The sequence below is a fragment of the Neolamprologus multifasciatus genome, chromosome 17 (genome assembly GCF_963576455.1).
Source record: "Neolamprologus multifasciatus chromosome 17, fNeoMul1.2, whole genome shotgun sequence".
Lineage (NCBI taxonomy): Eukaryota > Metazoa > Chordata > Actinopteri > Cichliformes > Cichlidae > Neolamprologus > Neolamprologus multifasciatus.
Genome location: NC_140455.1, coordinates 33,959,132 through 33,969,286, shown reverse-complemented (window position 1 = coordinate 33,969,286; position 10,155 = coordinate 33,959,132). Strand labels below are relative to the sequence as shown.

The 10,155-nt window shown below is 41.0% G+C and overlaps 1 protein-coding gene across 3 annotated transcripts in view; it reads left to right on the top strand.

Moving 5' to 3' along the window:
- tbc1d22a (TBC1 domain family, member 22a) overlaps positions 1–9,918 on the top strand; it is a 174,182-nt gene extending 164,264 nt beyond the window's left edge. For all 3 annotated transcript variants that reach the window (XM_085137751.1, XM_085137752.1, XM_085137750.1), the window contains one exon: positions 5,951–9,918. In XM_085137751.1, the coding sequence (XP_084993877.1) occupies positions 5,951–6,079 (129 nt within the window). In that variant the 3' untranslated portion in view covers positions 6,080–9,918. The remainder of the gene's footprint in view (positions 1–5,950) is intronic.
- The last annotated feature ends 237 nt before the right edge of the window (positions 9,919–10,155 follow it).

Below are 10,155 nucleotides of genomic sequence, written 5' to 3'. Positions count from 1 at the left end.
TGGCTGTGGTATTAAATAAAATAAATAAATGTTTAGTTATTTGCTCTTCTTTTTTGCCCTGTTTATATTAAAAAAAAAAGCTTGTTATTGGTCACATACAGTCAGCTTAACTTATTAGACAGATATTGAGCAGGACATCTCCAGGTCAAAGCAATTAATTAAATTTTTCTTTTATTTTATATGATTTGTCCTAAGAAGGCATAACACTCTGCTGGCTGTGAGCACATTTTGCGGATTTCCAACTTGTGTGTGTGAACGTGAACTCGAGAGAGAGCATGAGCGATGAAAGGAGAGAGCTGATAGTGATGCTCTGTTGAATACAGATGAGAGAGAGGCAAGCTGAATTCTGATCAGGCTTTCTTCCACTCTTCCTTCCGCTCGCTCGCTCTTTTTTCTGTCTCCCGCTCCATCCCTCTGAGTGAAAATACTTCAGAGGACTGTGTCTTTCTGAACCAAGGGGGAAGTCAGTAGGTCAACCTTTCAAAGTCAACGTCCATGCCCTCTTCTCAAAGGAGCAGCTATTACAGTGAGGTCCACCCCCTCCCCGTCCCTGTAGAATTAACAGGCGTGTGGATTTTGATGTTAGAGATATGGAGCAGTACTTTAGAGGAAATCTGATCCTGAACTGAAAATCCTGTTTCATGTTTGACAACACTAGAGGCCGAATTTGTTAACATTTTTATCAGCGCTCGCTCTTTACCTGTGAACATTTGTATTATTATTATCTTTTTTTTCCCTTTTGAGAAACTCCGGCAAGGTTTTAACGCATTCCAAGGGCCTCAGGTTCATCAAAGTCAGTCAATAAAGTAATCAGCAGCTAGTCTCCTGGAAAAACACATGTCTACATCAGCTGAATGTCAAAACTGGTATTCAGCTGACTTCACCTATAACTTATTCAGAAGACCGGGGTGAAGCGAAAGCCTGATCTTTGAAAGTATCTAGCCAAGATGGCAGCTTGGAGCTTAATTAGTTGAAGAAAGCGTGTGCTTTTTTACCTCCCCCCCACCCCCCTCCCTCGCTCAGAATACAAATGATTTTTGGTGAAAAGTCACCGGGGTCGTCTCACCGCCTCATTAAAACCGAGCGAGGATGGGAAAAAAATTAATGGAGCCAAACACCTTCAATTTAGTACGTAGGAGGGTAAACTAATACAAAGTGCCTTGCTGTAAATATTCCCACTTAAAGTTTTGTATAGTTTGACTTTCTTGGTAGTCGTAGAAAGATCAGCATGAAGATGCAGGAGCACATCGATCGATTAAAACCACGATTGCGACGCGATTAGGTTTCGGTATTTGAAAGCGTCTTCGAATCCTTTTTGTAACAGGGTCACATCCTCTCGGATAGCAGCGAACTGCTTAGGACTCAGATGAGTGTAGACACCACAGTCCCAACGTGATTTGTCCTTCGATGTGATTATCAGCAGCGTGATTGGTTGTAAACCCTGTTGTCACGGCAATGATTTCAGCCCTGATGATGAAAGCTCATGGGACACTGATCCGTAGCATGCAGACACACACACACACACACAGTCACTCTGTCTCACTGCTAACCAGTCTCATTCCCCTTTGAGAGAGAGGCATTAGTCGGTGAGATTGAACTTTTGCATGTGTGTGTGCGAGTGTGTGTCGCTGTTGTCTGTCTTCTTACTTACCCAGTAATGTACAAAACAGGAATCTGGGGAAAGGCTCAAGCTCCACTGAATTGTACTTGACATTTTATTCTTTCTTTCCTGATTTTTTTTTCCTCTTTCCCTCTCACACCATACTGGACCCCTTTTTTCCGTCTCACAGCTGTTATTAAACCACTTTGACTGAGTTAATAACATCTGTGTCACACTCACACACACAAAAGCAAGTGTAACTGTGCCTGTCTGCTACAGTACCTTGTAGAGGTGGGAATCACCATACATCCCACGATACGATATTCTCACAATACTTAACACATGATACGATATTATTGCAATTTTTAAAAATATTTTGCGATATTCAGATTCTGTACATAAAGATAAACTTTATCAATATTCATTTTATCTAATAACAAAGTCTCACACTCAGTCTTTCTCTCATTTCAGTCAGTTTTATTGTTACTGTTACAGTCTAGTCCAACTTACCATCTGGTACAATTATAGCTATTCTGAACTATGAAATTTATGAAAACTATGCAGCCCCTTCAGCAACTGAAGAATTTGAAAGTAAATTAAAACAAAATATAATTTTACATTAAATAAAAAAGTTTTAAACTTAATTAAAATAAGTAAACTGTCATGTTTATTGCTGCCATAAAAAAAGTTAAACACTTTTGGACAGTGAAGGAATGTCAGGATTCTTGCTCAGAAAAAGGATCAACATGCTCTGAAGTCAGAGCATGTTCCAGTCCACGAAAACTTTTTTTGTAACAAAATATCGATTTCTGCTGTCCCTGTATCGATACATTAGTAGCAAACAAAATATCACGATACTACACAGTATCGATTTTTTCCCCCACCCCTAGTACCTTGTGCAAACCAGAACTGCAAGTGTGCATCTTGGTATTATCCGTCTAAATACACTAATTATTATACTGGGTTTGGTGTACCTGTACACTTTTTTTTAAAGCTGGTAAAATGAAAATGAAAAGCAGAACAGAAAGACTTAATATAAAGATTTAAGTGAAAGATGATCATGGAAACTGTGTTAATAATTAAAAGCTAAACAAAGAAACAATCAATAATTGAACTGAGCAGACCTCTGATTTTTAAATTTATGTAAGTAAATAAGTTTTATGTTAGAAACCAAAGTCGTTTCCAATAAAAATAAATGGGTTCTTAGAATTTTCTCTACCCACATTTAAAGTCTTTACATAAAATAACACAGCAGCCTGCCCTTCAACAACAGTTCAGATTAGCACATTTCTAAAACGTCTTAAAGACAGTCGTAGCTGACGCTTTCCTGAGGTCATTTGGAGGTCATTCCAGAGTCATAGCACGATGACAGCATAGGTGTGACCCGCCATCCCCATTTTGAAATCAGGATTAGGAAAGGATGACGTGACAAATCCTACTTCCGGGCCTAAAGTAGTCTGCGTTTAATATGGCTTTTGTGTTGTTAACATGTTTAATGTTTTGTATTTTCTTCTATTTAATCTCAAAAAGCTCCTAAAACTGTCAGTGATCACTTTTGACCTCCCTCGGCTTTTATTACCGCTAATCATTTATTTAAGCTCAGTTTTTAAAACCTTAGGATGTAACTACAGCCCAGCCCATGCAGCAGTATATGAATGACTAACCTCGTATTGTGGATGGATTATCTCAGTTGTCCTCCTGGCTGAAGTTTGGTCCTTTTACAGCATCCTGCCATGCGATTACATTTGTTCCTGACCACCGAGAACACTCACGTTAACTTTTATCGAGTGGAAAAAAAGTTAGCTTGTTTATATTATGCTAACATAGCTGTGTCGCTAGCGGTCACGTAGCACATCATTATATACCAGCTAGCCAAACTTCAGTAACCCTACAAACGTCACTGCTGTTTAGTTTTCTGTCTTCATTTATGTTGGAAGTGATAACAGAGCTGTACGTTTTAATTTGTTTCCAAAACCCCGCAGTCAGGACATGCTATATTGTATTTAGATAGAAGCTAGCGAGCTAACTTCCTGCTAACTTCTAACTCCGTTAAATGTCATAAATTCCGTCTTCATGGATGCCTGGATGTTAAACTCAATTGTTACACCTGGTAGAGCAGAACGCTGATCATTTTATTAAAGATGAAAGACTTTAGACAGTTTTTCAACTCTCAGTAATGCCATAGTGATCATTTGATATATGGACCTGCAGCGGAGTTCAGGCCCAGACACGGCTAGTGACGTCAGACTTAACGACTGGACTGACCACATATGCAGATGTAAGACTGTTTAAGACTCTAAATGCGAACACTTTCACATTTAGTGTATTCTGTAATGCATGGGGAGCCAGTGCAGGACTGTTTTGTCAGTAATCTGGCAGCAGCATTCTGGACATAAATGTTCATGATGCACACACAGGGCAATTCTCTCTAGCGATGCTGCCAGAATATGTGGTGTATGGTTTGGCTTTGTCTCTTTAAGATGAGCTTCCCTGTCTATGTTGCACCAGAGGATGTTTTTATCATCAAGCATTAATGATGCCTTCATAGATGTGCAAGTCACATCCATGTGCAGAGATCCATACTTCCACAGATGCTGGATTTTGAGCGTTTTTGATGGTCTTTCTCCTTTTTAGCCAGTCCCTGATTCCTGAGTCCATGCACCCCAAAGATTTTGGGAGTACAGCTTTGTACTTCCCAGCTTTTCTGTGCATTCTTTATGTGGTTATGTTTATCACATCTGATCAGTGGCCTTTGCACATCATTGTGTTTCCTATGTCCTTTGGATCCGATTAAGGGGAACAAACTGAGCAGACACCATACACGAGGCATCTATGTATAAGTTACCTGGTGGAGAGGGAATCTTATATGCTTAAGGCCACTACAGGACCCCGGATTCAAGTCCACATCAGGTCATTTTGTGTATGATTCCTCTCCCTCCCTGCTTTCCTGTCTGCGCTGTATTCGACTTTCAAGAAAAGGCTGAAAATGCCCCAAAAAAATATGAATATATATATAAAAAGCAGACAACAAGCCAAGGCATTTAATTAAAACATTGCACCCAGCTTCTGACATTAGCCAGATTTACACAAATTAAAAGCTCGTAATCCTGGCAGACCTTTTATCAAACGCAGTGCGTACCAGGTCGAGGGAAGTGGTGCAGCTGTATTGGCTCTGCTTGTTTTTCCTTTGCCAAAGGAAGAGCTCGTCTAGAGTTCTTTGCTGGGTCTTGCTTGAGTTCCAGAGAGGAAGTACAACTAGGTCACCTTTTCACCTGCTAGATGAAAAGGTGACCCAGAGAGCAGCTAAACTGGAGCAAGCACATTTACAACTGACTGAGAGTTGGCCAGAGAACAAAGCAGACCACGTTCACATTTGAGCTGGCCAACGGGATGAATATTTGGCTATCAGCAGATGGCCAAATCCACTTCTGCTTGGTGAGGGCATTTGTGTATGTGCGTGAGAGAGAATGTGATTTTTGGCTTTTTTGGTAAAGTGCAATTGCCGCTTTGCCCTGGTGGATAAGCTGGCTACATGTTCACACTATGCCACCTTACAAGGTCATTTATTAGCATCTCTTGTTCGTCTCTCTGCCTGTTTGTTGTTTAAAAGCCAGGAAAGCCACATTTTTGATTTATTTCAGTGTTTTGACTGATGGATATTGTTCAACAAACATTTTATTATTATTATTATTATTATTTAGGTCCTATAAGATGACGGTGAGGTCCTACCATCTCTGGAAAAGGCATAAATCCAAATTGGGATACAGAAAGTTTTATTTTCTGAATATAATTACAAGATGATGGATTTTAAAGTTCTGTCCTTAAGTGAAGCAAAGAGCCCAGACTCTTTTTCTCTCTTATTCTCTCTCATTGATTGCCTAACCATGTACCAGCTTTGTCTTACATTACTGTGAGACAGAAGTAGTGCTTCCACTCTCATTTATAATAAGTACAGCACCTCGACCCCCCAAATTGGTTCTTTGTCAGGTACAGAGGAATCAATGTACGAGCGTGATTCTGACCTGAAACCACGCCGCCGAGCTTGAAAATCCCTAGTTTTGTGTGGATATAATAGCCGACAGTATAAAAATTCATCAGCTGCTGCCCACAGATTGTGATTTCCTTTTTTTCTTTCCTCGTGTCCTCCTCTAGCCTCTTTTAATATTGATCAGCTACACATTTATCTTTGCCTTTCCTCTTGCATCAATATTTTCCTTTGGCCCTACACTCACTCTCCAGTGTTTGAGTTTTACTTTTTAAATCTTTTTTCTCTCTGAAGCTGATTAGATTGATTAGATCCTGCCGTCATGTATCTTTGCGTCTAAATAATGTCTTTGTTTCTTTCATCAGGGCCTGATGATCCTCTTACAGAACCTTCCCACGATGCACTGGGGCAACGAGGAAGTGAGCGTACTGCTGGCTGAAGCCTACAGGTTGAAGTTTGCCTTCGCTGATGCGCCCAACCACTACAAGAGATGATAAGCAAGGGGCGGGGGAGGGGGCTCCCTGTGTTCCTCCTTTACTCCCCCCAAAGTGGTCTACTGAACTCAAAGGCCTCTATTCCCACACAGGAAGGAGCTCCCTTTTCTTAACCTCCTTTTCCCTTATTGGCCGGTGGGCCTTTCAGCTACTAAGAGATTTTTGAATCAACCAATGACTGCGAGGATGTGCGGTGTAGCATTCTAACATGTTGATGTGGAGCCTTTTTTTTTTAATGATTATTGTGTTCTCTAAATAGCTCTGAGCAGTGCAGAGTCCTGTTCTTTATCACTGCAAGTTGACAGCTGGGAGATCAACCTAAGGCCTGATGCAAAACCAGGAGCTGTTGCTCAGCACCGCCTGCGGTCTGGCTCTGAAAAATGCCTCTTTCTGCTACTTATTTCCATAACCATGGTAATACATAGTTGATCTTTTTTGTTCCCTGAGGCAAAATGTGATCTTTTTCCTTTTCAGTTTGCAAAGACAAAGAAAGATGTCAAAGGGCATTGCACTAGATACTTTACTTGCCCCTCCCCCTCCCCACAGATTGCTTTTCTTCGTGACCCTTCCAAGACTTTTGAAGCAAGACACTTTGTCAGTCAGTGAGAGGAGGCATGTGTACTTCCTTCCATTAAACCAATCACACACCAGCTTTAAACCTTCATTGTCCAGTCCCATCACTGCAGAGTCTCGTTGTTTGAATGTAACGCAAACAGTGGCAGGAGGCTGCAGAACAGGAGTCCACATACACAGATCAACATCAAAGAACAGAAGAAGTCATTAGGAGGGAGAACGCTACCTAGTCCCACTTGTTAGGGTGCTTTTTTTTCTTTTTTTGCTCCTCAGACCTGCCGCATGTGAAGGGCCACATCTTATTATCAACTTCTCCTTCTTTGTGAATGTAAGACTACCTCAGAACACGCATTGTTATTACACAGTTATACACATAATGAGGCGTTAGCAGACATAAAGAATCACTCAGATTCACATTGGCCTGGGTTGGTGACAGGCCAGATCTGAAGTTGAAGCTAAATTCCGAAAGAGCACAATCGACACGTTTTGGGCACCTTTTGTTTTCAAGTTTTCCGCCCAGAATATATAAAATATGGATTGGACTGTTTAGAGATCACCAGCAAGGCGGGGCCCGAGCTTAAAAGATGTATTTCCATATAAACACGTGAAACTAGAAGGGTTTATTTGGAGGCTCCAACTTAATGGAAGTCTTGCAATTTTAAAATGCAATTACACACGCTTGATCTATTTCGGCTCTCGTAATTTATTTATGTAGAAGCTCTGCACGCAGATCATCGGGATTATCCTAAAAACGTACCGATACATAAATAAGTAAATAAATAATTACAAAGCTGTTTCTTTGCTTATGACCATCCATCCCGTTGCCTCTATAATGCTGTTTGTAAGTACCCTGTAATCAGGCGTCGGCACGGTGCTTACTGAACTCTGTGAATATAATAGGAAGTTGACAAGCTTAGCAGGTGACAACGATTCATCACGCCCTTTAATTAAAAAGCGTTTGCATAAATAAGTTATACAACCTGCTTCTTGTTTTTGCACACACAACCCTCCGCCTTACATTAGTCGTTCACACGTTGCTCTGTTCTTATAGAGCACTTGGGATGTCTTACGCAAAGTCAGTAGCACCATATTGGTGTGATGTTAGGTGGCGGCGGCGGTGGTGGTGGGGTAATCAGACATTCATGACATAACACAAAGCTGTTAACGTTTGGATCCTCCTGTCGCAACTCCGCCAGGATCCATTATTGTCACCCGAGCCGAAAAAGGCGGCAGGCGTAGGTGTGTGAAGGGAAGATGGAAGGAGAGAGGGGAAGGGAGGGTGTTGTGCTTCTTTGGAAGTTCAGTCCCTTTTTTCAGTGAGAGCTGTCAGTCTTTGATCACATGTTGAGGGTTTTGAGGTTTGTTTTTTTTTACCCAATCTGCACCAGTTTCACAAGCCCCTCGTCTCCCATGCTCGCTGACAAGGAAAAACTGCACTTAATTTAAAAGTCTAAAAAGTCCTCTCCCTTTTTTTGTATGAGATCTATTCTTTCAGTCAGCATTTTAAATATTTGTCTTTTTCATTTAGGTTTTATTTTTTTAAATGCCTACATATGTTTACGTTTACATGCCTGTAAAGTTGTGCCTGACTCTGGAGACACGAGACAAACACCCTGATTGTGTTTTTTGACCACAGATGATTTTTTTTTTTGTTTCGTTTGGTTGTTTTGTTTTGTTTTTAGGTTTTAAATTTGTGCAAGCAATATGAAGTCATTTTTAATTAGTAATAAAATCAAAGGAAATATTATTTTGACTACAGAAACCACCAGCATCAGCTGTTGAATTACACTCTGGGCATTTATGCCATAATAAAATAACCAATAACCCATCCCTAAACCCTCCCCATCCCTTAAGAGGCTTGTCAAGCTTTGCATTCCTGCACATGCTGAAAGAACATGCAGTGAATGGTCTGTGGCTGTAGTGCTACTCAGCATTTAAACAGTTTGGCGTCCGCAGTTAGCAGCTTTATGAAATGTGGGTGAATTGCCACTCCAGGATCGCCAGTCAGTCAAACAGACCAAAATCATCCCAACCATGTGTTATGAACCTGCAGTCTCTTGGCTTTTGAAATGGTTGCTTCAAAGACAGGGGCCAAGTCTGCATCCACCTGCAGTTAGTTGCCATGTTCAAAACAACTTGGTCTGTCAAAAACATGATAAAAAAAATAAGAATCAGTCTGCTACCACTTTACAACCAGAATGCAACCAGTTGCCAACCAACTGAGACAAGTCCCCTATTGCAACGATGCACATTGCAGACGAGTTGCACTCATCATCACTACCAAATGTTTTAGGGTGTGTTTTTCTTTTTTTTTAGCATAGTTAGTAGAGATGATATTTGCTTATGTGATCTGTCCGTTGTTATTTAAGTTAGAAAACTGACGCCACTGAAGCCACTTCTGAGTTTGAGTGTTACATTTTTTAATCATGAATGCAAAGCTTGACAGCCACAGCAGCAGTCAATAAGGTTGGGCAGGGGTGAGCGAGCAGTCAATATTTGTCCCATTTATTACCCATAACCTGACTTCTCACAACATTAAACTGCCTTATTGCACACATTCATATGGATATGAACTCTGTAGGGGGTAAAAGCAATGTTGGTGGTGAACACCGATGCTCCAAGATAACAACAAATGTGGGGGTCGAAAGCCGCTGTAGTGTCTGTCAATATATTTGTGTGTGTGTGTGTGTCACAGGTAGAGAGTAGGTAGGTTTGAGCCCCCCTCTGTTTCTGCTGTTATGCTATATGCAGTGTTTTCCCTTTAATAAGAGTCATCTGCCTACACATACTTCTGCGAAGAGAGGTGAAATTAACAAACAAACACAGGAGCAAATTCATTTGCAATCTGAAGTTTGACTCTCAACACACACACACACAAACATATCTCCATGGAGATGAACGCCTCAGCGGCATCAGGTTGAAACCCCTTTTTTCTATTGGCCCACACACACACACACACACACACACACGGCAAACTTCAAACACTCTTTGGAGCCTCTTCAGGAGTGCATCCTTAAGTAACATTTCCAGCTGCTTTTATTTCTCTTAGAGTAAAATCTGTCTATGAAAACCAAACTGAAGGAAAAAAAAAGAAAAATCCTCCCTCGTGTGTTTTGTCTCCAGAAAAAAAGAATCAAATAATACTAGAGCATGTGGGTGACAGGAGTAGCAGGTGTTGAATTTAAAAAATAAATGTGTACAGAGAAGATTTTGAAACAAAAATCTGTAAATAGAAAGTGTAAATAAATCCTATATATATGACATCACGCTGTACGTATGTGCCTGTTTCTTCCTCGAGCGTGCGCACGTGAGCAGAGAAATCGACTCGCTTTTTCTGAATATCGCACGCCCGACCGCGGTCAATTAAACTCGACGGGTTTTCCGTATTCCGGAGCGCCGTGCCTCCGCTGCCTCCTTGGAGCAGCACGTCTGCGATGTGTGTGTAATCTGTCTCCCGGCGAGTCTGGAATGAAGCTCTTTGCTGTGATGAAAACACAGAAATG